This window comes from Chlorocebus sabaeus, chromosome 10 (assembly GCF_047675955.1).
Source record: "Chlorocebus sabaeus isolate Y175 chromosome 10, mChlSab1.0.hap1, whole genome shotgun sequence".
Lineage (NCBI taxonomy): Eukaryota > Metazoa > Chordata > Mammalia > Primates > Cercopithecidae > Chlorocebus > Chlorocebus sabaeus.
Window position 1 is genome coordinate 25,196,847 of NC_132913.1, and position 15,303 is coordinate 25,212,149.

The 15,303-nt window shown below is 36.6% G+C and overlaps 1 protein-coding gene across 1 annotated transcript in view; it reads left to right on the top strand.

Annotated features, from left to right (window-relative positions):
- The window catches only part of LOC140712562 (histamine N-methyltransferase-like), a 49,531-nt gene extending 44,681 nt beyond the window's left edge, over positions 1 to 4,850 (top strand). Inside the window, exon 6 of the mRNA XM_073019648.1 lies at positions 3,968 to 4,850. Within this exon, the coding sequence (XP_072875749.1) occupies positions 3,968 to 4,323 (356 nt within the window). The 3' untranslated portion in view covers positions 4,324 to 4,850. The remainder of the gene's footprint in view (positions 1 to 3,967) is intronic.
- The last annotated feature ends 10,453 nt before the right edge of the window (positions 4,851 to 15,303 follow it).

A 15,303-nucleotide genomic window follows, 5' to 3' on the forward strand; every position in this document is an offset into this window, starting at 1 on the left:
TATTGGTTAGCTTTTGGAAAAATAGATAAAATCTAGTTTCCAACATTGGGAACAAATTTGATCCCAAGAAATTTCCAATCAGACATTTTCATATCGATGTCAGTGAACAAAATAATTCTTTAAACCCCATTTTTCATTTACTCAACAGATTGAAACATTTCCTAAAGTCGAATATTGACCTAGAACTCGGAATATCTATACCACATTGGTTTACACTAGGTTCTGTTTTTATCAAGATTCTTTGGGTCACTTTCTCAATGGAATTTGCCTCATAATTACCTAAAAGGGAAGATGCTTCTGTGTATGTTCATTTGTTGCAGGGTAATATTGTCATCCATAGCTGCTCTGCAATGCACAAAACTGAGTACTCATGGTATATAGGGAGGCATATAGGGAGATTCATCTCTGTTCCTAGATCTTTGTAAAGACTTTGGCACAGAGACAATACTCAGTAAACATGTTTTAATTGAACTGACTAATTGTTTATTATTTCTGCCCTATGATATCAGAACTACAATAAGCTCTGAACATACATCCAAGGAAAAAGAGTATATTTCAGCTAAAACTGACTTGATGAAATCAGAGAACACAGGAATTTCTGGATATTTGCAGATGGAGTTTAATAAATAGGAATAAAAGACTCAATTAAAAAGACACACACACACACACACACACACACACACACACACACACAGAGCAAATGGAAGCAGCCAGACAAAAGCAATGAAGAACAATTAGTTCCCTAAAACTAATTAGGGAAAGAAAAATAAATTGAAATCAGAATTAAATGACAACATTTACTGGTCAGCTTATTGAAATTTATGTTGCTTGATGGAAATCAACCTTTCCTCTGTGTTTGTAAATATCTATTACAGAATTACCCCAACTCAAGAGATTGTCATTTAGTGATAACTAGTAGAAGTTCCTGATAATGGAGATGAAAGAAATTTGATCTGGGGATAAAAAAGAAGAGACATAAGAACAAGAGAGTTGGATTTCTTTAAAAAATGTGGAGTATTCCACACTAAAATTGTATCAAAGAAATGTTTTTTCTGCAAATGTTATAGCCAAACATCAATTGGGAGGGTTGCTATTTAAAAGGCAGCCTGTCTGGTTAAGGGAGATGAGCCAGAAGATCACTGAAGCTTTCTGTGTGTCCTCTCCTTACCTGAGTAAGGAAGGAGGCAAATCATTGTGTGTTATTTTTAATGCAGTGAAAAAAAAAATCTGGTTTATATCATGTTGAAAACAAAAGTAACACCATATGTTGTGCCCACCGAGAGCCATTATAATGCATCAGTCGGGAAGTGCATAATTGCTCAGCTCAGAAATGGCACCAAGTCACATCACTGACACCAGCACATTTTCTGCAGTTAGTGTTTGGTTCTTTTTTCTCTGCCAGGTTAAAAATATAATAATGATGTTAACAGAGCCTCTCTTCAGCCACTGAAATGCTGATTTTCTTGTAATGTCTTGTTTGCCGGCAAACTCTTATTTAGGAAGACATTTCACTGTCTTTGGAATAAAAGATTTTTTAATAAATACTCACAACCCTCATTTATTTTCATTGAACGGAAATTTTATTTTTTCTACTTCATTCCAATTCCACCTTCTCCTAGAGCATATCCTACAGTTACCTCCCCCTCTTCTGAAATATAAGTAGAACATCAATTATCCTAGGCTATTTATTATTTAGCCTATTCTTTGTCTTGGTTCATCTCTTGGGTTGAATTAAATCTGGGAACTTTAGCTCAATCCATGCATGAGAGTCAAGGGTCTTTGAGCATTCTATAACCATATGCAGAACTGTGTGGGTTTGTATTGTTTGTGTATTTTTCTGGAGAGTCAGTTACTCTCACTAAATCATAAAGGGGACTTGGGAACCAAAAGTAGCTCAAGACATTTAATCCTAGAAGCACAAAGAAACTATAAGTTGTCTCTTATACTGCTTTTGCCAAATCCAGTTTAATACTTCAGTAATGTTAACTAATATGTCATGGTTCTAGGGGCCTTTACTTTACTAGCTCAGTGAATCCTTGTAGCAGTCTATGAATGGATTATATTATCACCCCTGTTTTACAGATGATAAAACTGAGACACAGGTTCATAAAGTTGGTAAGAGGGAAAGCCAGGCTTCATACTCAGGCAATTGGGTTTTAGAGACCATGCTCTTTATTACTGCCTGTACTGACTGTGTATGTAATATGCATGTATTAGAAGGCCCATAAATAGAAATTCATTATGATTGCAGATTTCTGAATAGCAGGTTTGCTTTTTTAGTCTGAAGATTACAATCAGTGGAAATACACTACCAGACTAATTCATGTATTTTATAAGCACTTATTACACATCTTTCATCTGCTTACCATTGTGCAATAATTCACTTAAATTATCTCATGTAATGCTTGTAGTTGCATTCAAGGTAAGTAAGATAATCCGTATTTTACAGATGAGGAAATTTAAGTTCTGAAAGGCTCATCTCACAAGCCTCATCTCATTCATAAAGCATCAGAAGAAGAGTTCAGTTCATGTCTGTCTCCCTCAGATAAGGTATTCCGTAGCTTCTCTGCAGGGTTAGAATTTCAATTAAATACTACAAATATTGCTAAAGGATATTCTGAACTTGGGGACAAGATTTATAGAAATCCACCTAGTTATTGTCAGTCCAAGGCAGCATCATTTTTTATATAGGGAAGAGAGTAAAAAATCATTTATTTGAGTAAATCATCATTACTGTGCTCTTTTTTTGCATTTTAATTTTTACTATTAAAGACTCTTGTCTGAATTCCAGACTAACAACTACCTTTCTCATGTCACCACCTGAATGTCCACTAGGTATCTCAAATCTATATTCCTGAAACCAGAGGCCTGATGATACAAAATTGCTCATCCCTCATTCTTCTCCTCTCCAATAATGGCAATTCTGTCTTCTCAGGCCCCCACGCAGAAATCACTGGGGTCATCACTGATTCTTCCCATTTACCCATATCCTACATCCAAACTGTTGGCAAGCCTTGTTGGATCTAGGAGTATAATACATAAAAACTCCCACCACTTCTCTTCACCTCCCAGCTCGCTGGTCCATGGGACCTGCCCCCACCTATCCCCAGGTGATTATAGTAGCTTTCTCACTGTTCTCCCCACCTCTGCCCTTATGCTCCAGTACTCTCCTCATCTGTGTGGCCAGAGTGACCTTATTAAATGTATATTGAGTCATCCTAATGTGCTGTTCCATACAGAAACCATGTTTTGGTAGTGAAGTTGAAACTGAAATTAATTTAAATGAATGCAACTTAAAATTCAGATCTTCAGTCACACTTGAAACTCAAGTCCTAAGTCACCTTTCAAGTGCTCCACAGCAACAAGTGGTGAGTGACAATCCTGCTGGACAATGCAGATATAGAACGTGTCCATTGATTCAGAAAGTTCTATCAGACAGCATTATGGTGGTTTCCCATTGGGCCCCAAGTGATCTGGTGCCTTCTTCCACTCCCCACCCCTAATCCCTCCAACCTCATCTCCTTCTCCTCTGCCCTCACTCATTCAGCTCCAATTTCACTGGCTTCCCAGCTAGTTATTTAATGGGCCAAGTATCATCCTGCTTCAGGTCCTTCGCAGCTGCTCATCTGTCTCCTGGAGTCATCTTCCCCCTGATATCTTCATGGCTTGCTGTCAGGTCTCTGCTCAAATGTCAGGTTATTAGAGAGACTCTGTGACCATCCTAGTTAAAACAGCAGCCCATCAAAGTCTTTAACCCTCTTAGCACTTACTCAGATTACTTTTTCATTTAGCATTTATCACCATATATTTACTTATTTTTCTCTCTCCTCCCGTACTCCTTGAAATATGAACTGCACAAAGGACAAGATTATTATTTTGTTCTATTCTAAGCATCTAGTGTACTTTCTGGCAGACTGCAAATGAAACAAAGAATAAATGAAAGCATGAATTGTGTTTTATTGCACAGGAAGCAGTGGCTGGGACAAGCTGTGGAGAAAGTACGGATCACGCTTACCCCAGGATGACCTCTGCCTATATGTCACATCAGATGACCTCACTCAGATGCTGGACAACCTAGGGCTTAAGTATGAGTGCTACGACTTTTTGTCCACCTTGGACATATCTGATTGCTTTACTGATGGTAATGAAACTGCAGACCTGCTTTGGGATTTTTTGACTGAAACCTGCAACTTTAATGCCACAGCACCACCTGATCTCAAATCAGAGCTTGTGAAAGATCTACAAGAGCCTGAATTTAGTACTAAGAAAGAGGGGAAGGTTCTTTTTAATAATAATCTGAGTTTCATAGTGATTGGGGCATAACTATCAATCACAAAAGTATATTCAAAAATTATATTTCGAACAACTCTGATTGCTCATTGATATCCATATTAAAATTACAAACACCTACATTAACGTAGATAAAGCACTGTTTGGATATGAGAAGTAGTGAATTCCGAGACGTTATTGGACTTCCATTTGGAATCATATGGGACACTGCTGGTCTTATCCTGTCCCTCCTCCAGGAAGAGAGACCACATGCAGGCTCAACATAACATAAGCTAGAAAAATTAGATGACTGAATTTCTATGGCATATTGATAATAAAATTCATTCCATTTGCTGATTGTCTGAAATTTTTCTAGAATAATAATAAAATATATACTATAGATTCTTTATTAGTGAAGTATGCACTTATCAACACTTTGAACACAAAGCCTATGTTACTGATTTGGCCATTTTATGAAGAAATATTTCTCTTTGTACATTCTTCTATTGTACTTTTTATCTCATTTTTATTAATTTTTAAGAGTAAGCACCTTTAGAATATTAAAAATTAATTCTTTATCATGTGTTGTCATTTCTTCCCATTATGTTTTTCTTGTAATTTTATCTGTGAATTAATAGCTTTTTGTTTGTATTTTTGATATACTGAAGTTTTCTATTATATTCAGCCAAATTTTTTAAAGTCTGGGCTTTGACACATTTTAAAAGACCTTCTAAAACCAAGATTTTAGAATACTAACATTTTATCAAAATAATATTATAGTTTTGCTTTTTTTAAAAAATGTAATCTTTAATATGTTTGAAATTTAGGTAAGTATAACAGTGAGAATAAACTGTTTCCCCTCAAAATAATAGCCAGATATATAAACAAAATTTATTGAAGAACAAAAAAACACAAAACTAAAACCTGTTCTAGCTTAAAATGCACCTTTTACCAGATTTCTAGGAATTGCGTAAATGCAAGGTTCTAGAAAACCTTCAATGCATTTTGATACTTTATAGTTTCTTATGTCACTCTTAAGACCTCCTGTGAGACCAAGAGTCATTTGGACTGTAGGATTTCAGGGGGGTTTTGAAAACATATTTGATGTTTCTTATTTTTAATAATAACCCTCTATCATTTTTTTACATAAATAGTACATATCTTTAGATAAGTAAATAGCTAATTTAATAATTAATAAATAAATATTTTAAGTATGTAAATAATTAGTACTCCCTGTCAGAAACAAAACAAAAGTAAGGTTTTACTAAACAGCTCATGAGCCCTCATTCTGCTAATGAGGAAGCCTTCAACCCGGTGTGATACTCACTCTTTCATGTAATAGGGCTTCCATGTAATGCTGATGTATAATCACTCTAAAAACTTAAACGACCCCTCTCAATCACCTAGTTTATCCCCAGGGAATATACTGGCATAGAGAGCCTATTTACACTAATAAGCTACCAAGCTTTGTTGTTCATAATAAGTAAGACAGACTTGCATTGCTCTTTCTTTTTTTCGGACAACTTCATCAATGCTTTTTGAATTATACGTTCCAACAAATGAAACGACAGTTCTCCAATCAGATTCCTGAGTATGAACACTGAATCATTAATCATACTGATATGTACTACTGACAAAGGAAATCTGTGAGGCACATATGATTGATGGGTATGGGGCCATGAAGACCTGGAAGAGCTTCACCAGAAATATGGAAATCAAGACTTTACAGAGTCTTTTGTATAAAGCACACGTGCAAAAACAAACAAAAATAGAACTAACAATCCTATTGAAAGATGCAAAACAATTGCAGTCCGTAGATTGGTGTTTGTAAATATGGCCTTTTTCTCATCCTTGTTAAACCTTTAGTATACAAGGATAAATAAATTCTCACCTGCTTAATTTTAATGCAATTGAAACACACAGCCTTTTTAAAGAGAGAAATCCCATGAAAACCTACTAGTTAGCAATGGGAAGCTAGATAAGTTCAAGGGATAAACCTATCCCTGATTTTTTCTTGCACTGTATGATATTACCAAAATTTGGGTCAGTCACATGCTGGCTTTTCAGGTTTGTTCTCGTGTTTCAGAAAAAAGTGCTCAGGGTGAATTTGGAATGTTGTTTTATGTATCATGGATCTCTCAATGTTTAACATGGTGCCTTGCATATGGTAAATGCTAAGTAAAGGGGCATCAGTGAATTCTTTCCTTCTCAAACATTTATTTTGTACCTTGTGTGTTCATATTATTATTATAAACAAAGCTCAAGAAAGCCAACAAAGTTGTGTGTTGCCATTAGTATGAGTGTAAACCTTAACTTATTTAGGACTCTTTCAGACACTTTTTTTGCATGTATTGTTAGGGCATATTGCTAAAACCCAAAGTGAAAGCATGATATGGAGCGCAGCATTTTAGGGCTTGATATTTGCTTATTATAAAAATTGGTGACTTTCTTAATTAAAAACCCTGCCATTCTGGGCCATAAAAATTAAGTAATTTCTAATGCACATCCATAAAAAGAGATGCAAAGGCCATAGAGAATACTAGATCTTAAGTCTGTGGAACTGCACAGACCCAAATGTATATTTAATGTATTTTAAATGTTTGTTTAATGAGAATAGCTTGCACATAATACTTTATTATTGAAATCATATTTGTATGTGTCACTTCATCAGAATGTTACTTCTAAGAAAATGTGAACTTCTTGGGAAGTCCCACAGTGGAGTGAGTGGATTAAAATAACCTTGTTAAATAAGGCTGAAAAGCCGGACTTAACTGGGTACAAATTCTGTTTGTATTAATTAAATCTCACCAAGTGACATTAGGCACTTTATTTTCTCTCTATTCTCATATTTCTTCATCTGCAAAATGAAGTGAATCATAGTATCTACCTCAGAAGATAGTTATGAGAAGCCCAGGAGTTAAGCTTCATAAATATGCACATAAAGTGTTAGACTCATCAGGAATACTCAAAAATATTAACCACTGCTGTTATTAGTTACTCATGGAAACTCAATACAAAATGCAGAGTAAATAAAAAGTTTAAGGACAATTACAACTAAGGCCAGAGAGCTAGTACTTGTAGGATCTGGCCTAGTTTCTGACTTTGAGATTCTTAGCCACAGGAAGATGGCCTCTGTGTCTTTCAGAGCTAAGCTGGTCGTCCAAGAGACCCAAGGTGCCTTCAGGATTGCACCATCCAAGCCCCAACTTAAGGGATCTGCCTCCCTTAGCTATCCATGTTCTAAGTGCCTGTGCTCAGTACCATGTGAAATGGCCCCATCTCAACCCTGCTTGATGAGACTATCCAGCTGGCACATGGATAGAAATCTAAAAGCAGAAATTGATGAAACGGTCTTTCTGAAAATTATGAAATGCATCCATTAAAAATTCTCTTAAAAATTTGAAACTACAAATCTGGGGCAATGAGACATTCATTCACTTATTCGTGATATATACAGTTAATCAGTATCTATTGAGTTCCTCTTAGGTGTGAGGGAGTTTTCGAAGCAAAGGACATATCACAGCAAAACAACAACAACAACAACGAAGTTCCAGACCTCATTAACCTGATTTCTAGTGGGTGAAATAGACAAAAAATAAATATATGCCAGATAATGATAGGTGATATTAAGAAAATAAAAGTAAATAAGGGGAAAAGAGTGCCAGATGGTGTAATATTAAGTGGAGTGATCAGGGAAGCTATCTTTAAAAGAATGAGATTTGAACAGAGATTGAAATGCAGTGAAGGAGCAAACCATGCATAGAGTTGGGAGAAGAGCATTTGAAGAAGTGCGAATACAAAGGCCCTGATGTGGAAATGAGCTTGACATATCTAAAGGACAGTAAGGAGGTGAGTTGGCTTTCTATAGTAGCTGAGCTGAAGGGTCCTAAGATAGATTCAAGTCTAGAGTCGCCACTGTGGGCCACATGTGGGAGGACCTCACTGGGTTGCCATGGTTTGAAGGTGAGGCATGGAACCAACTTGCAGAGAGAATGAGAGATGCCAGGAGTGTAAGACTACATGGGCTTGGAATGGGAGATGAGCTTTGGCTGTCTCAAGGAAGTGTCCTTGCAATTTCTATTCCCGTCTGTGTCTGACCTGAAAACAAATAACATTTTACTCCAGGTGTCCTTGTGGGTGTCTGCTTCTTGCCTCCCAAATGTCTTAGGTAGAGCAAAATAGAAAATCTTATTTGGTTCTTACCTCATGAATTAGAAAGATTATTTATTATTATCCTATTTCATAGGTGAGGAAACTGAGATACTAATACATTGAACAATTTAACCCAGCTCCCAAAGCAAGTTGATAACAGGAAATTAGTCAAACCCTATATCTACCGACTCACACTGTATATCTACATATTGGACAAGTTAAATATGTGATCTTCATTCATCTTAGATGCAGAGTATGACTTCATAGAACTAAATCACCATTGCCCCCAAATATCCACTTGCACATTGAAGGGGATCTGATCATAAAAGGGAAGAAGAAACAATCAGAGGATCAGAGTACTATGAAAAAAAATCACCTCCTTGAATAACGAGATAGGACTCTTTCTAAATACTACACTTCACTAACAAGTTCATTTTAAGCTTGTCATAAATATCTGATTTTTCCATCCCATTGCCTTGACTTTTGCCTGTATTTCTCTGCCTCACCTCCTACCAGGTCCCAGACATCACCAATTTCATGTTTAAATTGTCATCCATACCCTAGCTCCCCTATGATTCATAAACTGTGCAATACACATCCATAGTACGCGATCAACTAATGCAGGATAGTTAAAGCTAAGGATCCTGTAATCCATTTCTCAATGTGATATACACCATAAAAAGGCAACTGCAGTAAAAGGGGGGTTGATTTAAGAGGCTCCCTGGGTAACGACAGTCACAATTTCTAAATGTGCCAAAAATTAATTAGGACTCTGAGTCAGATTGTAGTAATCTCTGTGGCAATGGATTAATAAATACAAGACATTGTTCTGGAGGCTACACTGACACACGGGGATACTCTGTATAAGCAGTGTCTTTCCATGATCATATTCTTCTCTTGAAGAATTATCTGTGTTTCCTGATTTGTCTTAATGATACTTGAAGGACTTTGCAAACAACCTGCTTAGGATAGAAAATGTTGAAATAAATCACAGGAGCCATCAGGTATAGTCCAAGTTTGGTGAGTTCTCCAAAGACATTTGCTATAGAAGATGCAGAAAAGTGTCAGTACCTTTATTTATGTTCTACAGCTAACTAATTTCATGCTAATTTCATTTCTGTACTGTGATTCCTTTTTCTGCATGTGTTGATATATGAGTTTCATGAGTTAATTCTCTGGTTTTCAATGCAGGCAGACTGGACATAAATCCCAGGGTTTTGTAGAAGAGGCAGTTGTTCCATGCTGCTTGTTATCAGCACGAGCACACTGCAGCCTTAGCTTATTTATCAAGATATTGCTGCCGTACTGCACATTTCCCAACAGACTTCATCTACCCCACAATAGCCTTTAATGGAAGGTGCATTACCCTCCTCGTGGTTTGTTTATAATTATTTTTATTAGGGTTTTTATTTCTCCAGGACTGACTGGGAGAAGAGTTTGAACTTATTCCTCATTGTATAAGTTACCCAGGCAAGGAAATTAGCCAGGGCTTACTAATCCAGGAGAAGCCTCATGGCATGAATTTGTTTGGGCAAAGTTGGCAACTTTTCAGTTTCCCATCTGTGTGTCCTAGGAATGGTGGAGCAAAAACTGGCTCTTCACGTTGGCTGCTTCCCTCTGTTTTCTTTGGCCAATCTAATTCATAGTTTCCAGCTTGAAAAAGATTTAATCATGGAGGGAGATTATTTGCTAAATAAAACAGACCATAGGGGATTTAAAAGACCCCATTTTAATAATAGTTAACATTTATTGAGGGCTTATGATGTGTCGTACTCATGTTAAGTGTTTATAGGCATTAAACAATCTAATCCTCATAACAAGCTTATGAGTGAGTTAGTTACAATTTCTATTCCAGTTTCACAAAGAAGGAAACTGAGGTTTAAATTATATATTAAATTATATAATGTGTGCCACATTCTCACATCTGGAGGAGCCAGAATTCTGATACACATGAATTAACCCCAGGGCCATGTTCATAACCACTACATCTTGCTGCCTTTAATGTTGACCTTCATTGACTCTCTGTCCCTTTTCCTCCTCTTTAAGTTTCATATAGGAATTATCTCCTAGCTTCTTAATTTGTATTCTGTTTCCCAGGATGGATCTCACCTGATGACTCTAGTATAAAAATAGCGCCTGTTTGTCTTGATCTATTTTGTCCCAAAATATATTATCTTCAAGAGACAAAATACATTATCTTCAAGAGTCAACTCCTGTATGGCTGTGGCTTGGTCTCTTGGGCAAGAGAGAACAATCCCAGCGAACTGATCCATTATTTTGAGCTTGTATAAACGTATCCTCAGTTACTGAGTATCTGATAACAAGAGCCTATTTTATTTTATTTTTATTTTTATTTATTTTTTATTTTTTGAGACGGAGTCTTTCTCTGTTGGCCAGGCTGGAGTGCAGTGGTGCAATCTCGGTTCACTGCAAGCTCCACCTCCCAGGTTCACGTCATTCTCCTGCCTCAGTCTCCCAAGTAGCTGGGACTACAGGCTCCCGCCACCATGCCCAGCTAATTTTTTTTTGTATTTTTTTGTATTTTTAGTAGAGACAGAGTTTCACCTTGTTAGCCAGGATGGTCTCAATCTCCTGACCTTGTGATCCACCCGCTTCAGCCTCCCAAAGTGTCGCGCCCAACTGCAAGAGGCTTTTTAACAGCAAATATTGAGCCCAGTGTAGCTCCAGCTGGACAGAGTCGTGAGGTGAGATGGCAGAGACTAGCCCCCTCTCCCTTCCTTCTATGGTAGTAGAATGTCTAATTTTTAACTAGCTACAAGCCTACCCAGATAAGACTACATTTCTTATACACCCTTGGAGTTTGATATAGCCATATGACTAAGTTCTAGACAATAGAATGTGAGAAGAAATAATACAATTTGTGGATCATGATGACAAAGGAAGAGATATCTTCTCCTCTTCTACTTTCTTTCCTTCTGGATGGCTGGAATGTTACTGTCGTAGTCAGCTATGTCAGATCATGCAGACAAGAACAGCAACACCCTTGGAAATGTGGAGGAACAAGGTACAAGGAGCCGCATCCCTGGACCTGACGGAGCAGAGTTGCCATTTTGGGGTGGACTACCTGCCCTCTGAGTGTTACCTGAGAGAGAAAGGGCATTCTACCTTGTACGTACGATGTTAACTTTCTTAGAGTAACAGCAGCTGAAACCACGCCCAAACTACCATAGGTAGCTTAATCTGACCCACGTATTTCCCATCTGTTTCAGAATCTTTTTTTAATCTGCAAAGGAAGCCAAAAGAAATACTATGAAAATGGTTAAAAAAAAAAAAAAAAAAAAAAAAAAAAAGGAAAATATAACATAAGTTATATTGAGGGTAGCAAAGTGGATGACTGCACTGGAAGAAAAACGTTTTTTCAAAAGGGGCCAAAATATCAAGATGAGAAGTGCACTCATCTTATTCGTGACCTGAGTCCTAGACATTTAATCTGCATTATGTCAAATACCCAAAAGATGAGCAGATAACTTAGTCATTAATCACGGTATTTAGTTAGATTTCAACAAAACATAAAAATACGAACATTAACAGATTCTATGCATGGTGCCTATGCACTGCTTTTAAAATTTCTGTGGACTGAAGAAAGACCTAGGAGGCTTTTTAGATACATAAATTTCTTTGTTCCATCCCAAATCTGAACCATGTGTGCAGTTCAGGAATCTGTCTTTGTGAACTAACCAGGTGATTTTCTGGCTCACCAAAACATCTAAACCTGCAATATATTGAGGTTTGCAAAGAATATTATAACAATAAAAAATAGTAATAATTATAGAAACATTAAAATCATATACTTACCTATCTCGACAAGTATTTATCGAATTGCTGCAATTAATAATAATATTATCTACAGTGAATTGAGTATTTATATTTTCTGGGGACTATATAAAATTCTTGACATATTATTTCATTTTGTTTTCACAATAAAAAGTCAGTCTTTAAAATTATCATCATTTTTCAGATGAAGACTCTGAGGTTTGATAGGTTTAGATAGACTTGCCCACAGTCTAAGCTAAAAAGTGATAGCATGGGGCCATTTCTGGATTTTTCTCCCTTCACAGTCCAGGTGTTTGACTCTTAGACAGGAAGGTCTTTCACGGAATTGTGGAGCCGTCATCATTCAGAGAGAAAAATCATGGCTCAAAGGTTATTCAAGTAAGCAGTAGTGAGCACATAGGTGTTCAGCATGTCTGTACCTGCCATTTGCAAGATATCATATAGGATTTGTGAAAAGACGTGAGTTCAGGGATAAGAAGAAAAGAGAGAACATAAAAACACATTTTCTGAGTTAAAAGGCTAAGCTTTGTAAAAATCATTTTAGCGATTTTAAACACACACACACACACACACACACACACACAGAGACTTTAGAGATGTAAAAATGCTTTCAGTGACATTTGATTGTGACAACATCAAGTTTCACCAAGATTGTGACACCAAGATTGTGACAACTCTAGTTTCAGAATTTTAAATTCATAGTGATTTAACAAAGTCTTGTTGTGAATTGTTTCAAATTTATAGTTTAATTTTCTTGATTTTTTTGTCTGCGTTTGGCTAAGTTATGGTCGCAGTTTTCAATTTTTTTTTTCAATTTCTTTTTTTTGAAAATGAAGTCTTGCTCTGTCTCCCAGACTGGAGTACAGTGGTGCTATCTCAGCTCACTGCAACCTTTGCCTCCTGGGTTCAAGGGATTCTCATGCTTCAGCCTCCCTAGTATCCCTAGTATCTGACTACAGGTGCACACTGAAGAAAGTGAAAATTCTTCCTTAGGAATTAGCAACCTCTCTGAGAGCTGAAGGCAGTCTTTTACCATGTTGGCCAGGCCAGTCTCAAAATCTTGACCTCCAGTGATCAGCCGGCCTCAGCCTCCCAAAGTACTGGGATTACAGATGTGAGCCACCACACCTGGCCTACATGTAATATCTGTGGGTGTGTGTCATACACACCCAGACATAAAGACACACACAAATCATTTGTATATGCACTTCCACATTTGTATCCCAGCTGTTGATCTCTATAGTGACAGAAAGCATGACGTGGATTACAAATTCACTTTAATTTAAGATGAATACTTGTGTATTTTCTTAATTTAAAATAATACTTGCATAAGCAGGACACCGGTATACATCGAATTTTAATGGGATTCTTAATTACAGAAGGAAGTTAAACAAAGAAATTAACATACAAGATGTTACATTTAACTCAAAGACCTCAATGTATTTTATGCTTTTGTTTTATAGTAAGAATTTTTAACCAACGGTACTACCAGGTAGAGGAAAAAAGTCTTCACTTTCAATAAAAATAAAAATGCTAGAATTAAATAGATTAATATCTAATATTATACCTTCATTTATTTTATGTGCAAAATTATCTTAAATATTTGTTATGGATGAAGTGGCTTTCTACCAAATTGGGCCTTTTCATAGTAGAAAATGTTAACATAAATTGTAGCATAAATCATTGCCTCATAGAATACCAGAAGGCGCATATAAAAACCCATATCTTTACTGCACATATTTCCCATTAACCATAATCTATTAGTAATTGAAGTTCATTACAAATTCTTGTAGACTTTATTGCTATCATGCGGCATGACATACCGGACCTGGCTTGCATAACAAGAAGTCCTTGCTGGGAAATATCCTATTAACAATGACAGTGCATTTGTCATTCTGATAATAAACCTGAGAGCTGTCTGTAGACTATAAATTATCAAGGCGCCATTTGTGCTGCCCTGGCTTGAAGGTTTGTCAGTGTTTCCATTTTAAACCCTTGATTTTCGGTGAGTTGTAACTCAACTATCAGAATCTGCAGTGAGCTGCAACTTTACATCCAAGGACTCAGCTCGTGACTTTTTTTTAAACAATTCTTAAATATGACTTACATTTGCCTATCAGGAAGAACAGAGGTCTGCTGGCTTGAGCACAATAGTATCAAAGAGATCTGCAAAACATACTCACTTCCGGCCAAAAAAAAAAAATATATGTTTAGATCTGGTCCAGAATACCTATGGATATTTAAAATCAGAGTTTGTAATGGTCCCTTTTTTATGCCTTAAAAGGACATTATTTATTTTTTAGAAGGGTAACAACTAAAAGCAAATGTCAGACTTTCAAGGTAACTACATATGTCAGGGGATTTTTCCTTTCATGCAAGAGCCTCCATTTCCATCCCTTTCAGATTAATAATTTGAAAAATAGAAGAATTTACATGGAGCAGTGAGACACACTGCTGGTCAAGGGAGGGGAACATTTGAGAATCAAATGTATATTTGAAACAGAAATAGTAATGATTGTGTAAATAGATGTGCCTTTGGCTTAGAGGTGAGCTTTACCAGTCTGTGACATTTCTCAGCCAAGGAGCTGGAAGCCTGCAGAACCAGAAAATGCTTTCTGCATTACATGAAGGACTGGTTCCACAACCTGCAATATTTCTTACCTTAAACTGGGCTGGTAGACAATTACAATTACTTGAAAAATGTTCCCAATTCCCAAATTAAGGGCATTGACTTCTATGGATGCACTGACAGCAACTAAAATTCTCAAGTCTCAAGGTTCTATAGAGGGTGATTAATTGATCTGAGTATTTGGACACCAGTTGCATACAAGCCTGGATGCTGGGTACCACAGGAAAGGAAAAACTGAAGAAAAAGACTGGCTTCAGCTCTCAGAGAGGTTGCTAATTCCTAAGGAAGATTGACAAGTAAGAATACAAGTATTATACAAGACAGAGTGAGATGTAAATGGAAAACTGAGCTGTAAAAACTAGTTGAGGAAAGGTAAAGCGATTAATTTTTACCAGAGGCCTAAAGAAACAGACTTCATGGACAGGACACATTTAAGCAGTATCTTCAAGAATTTAATC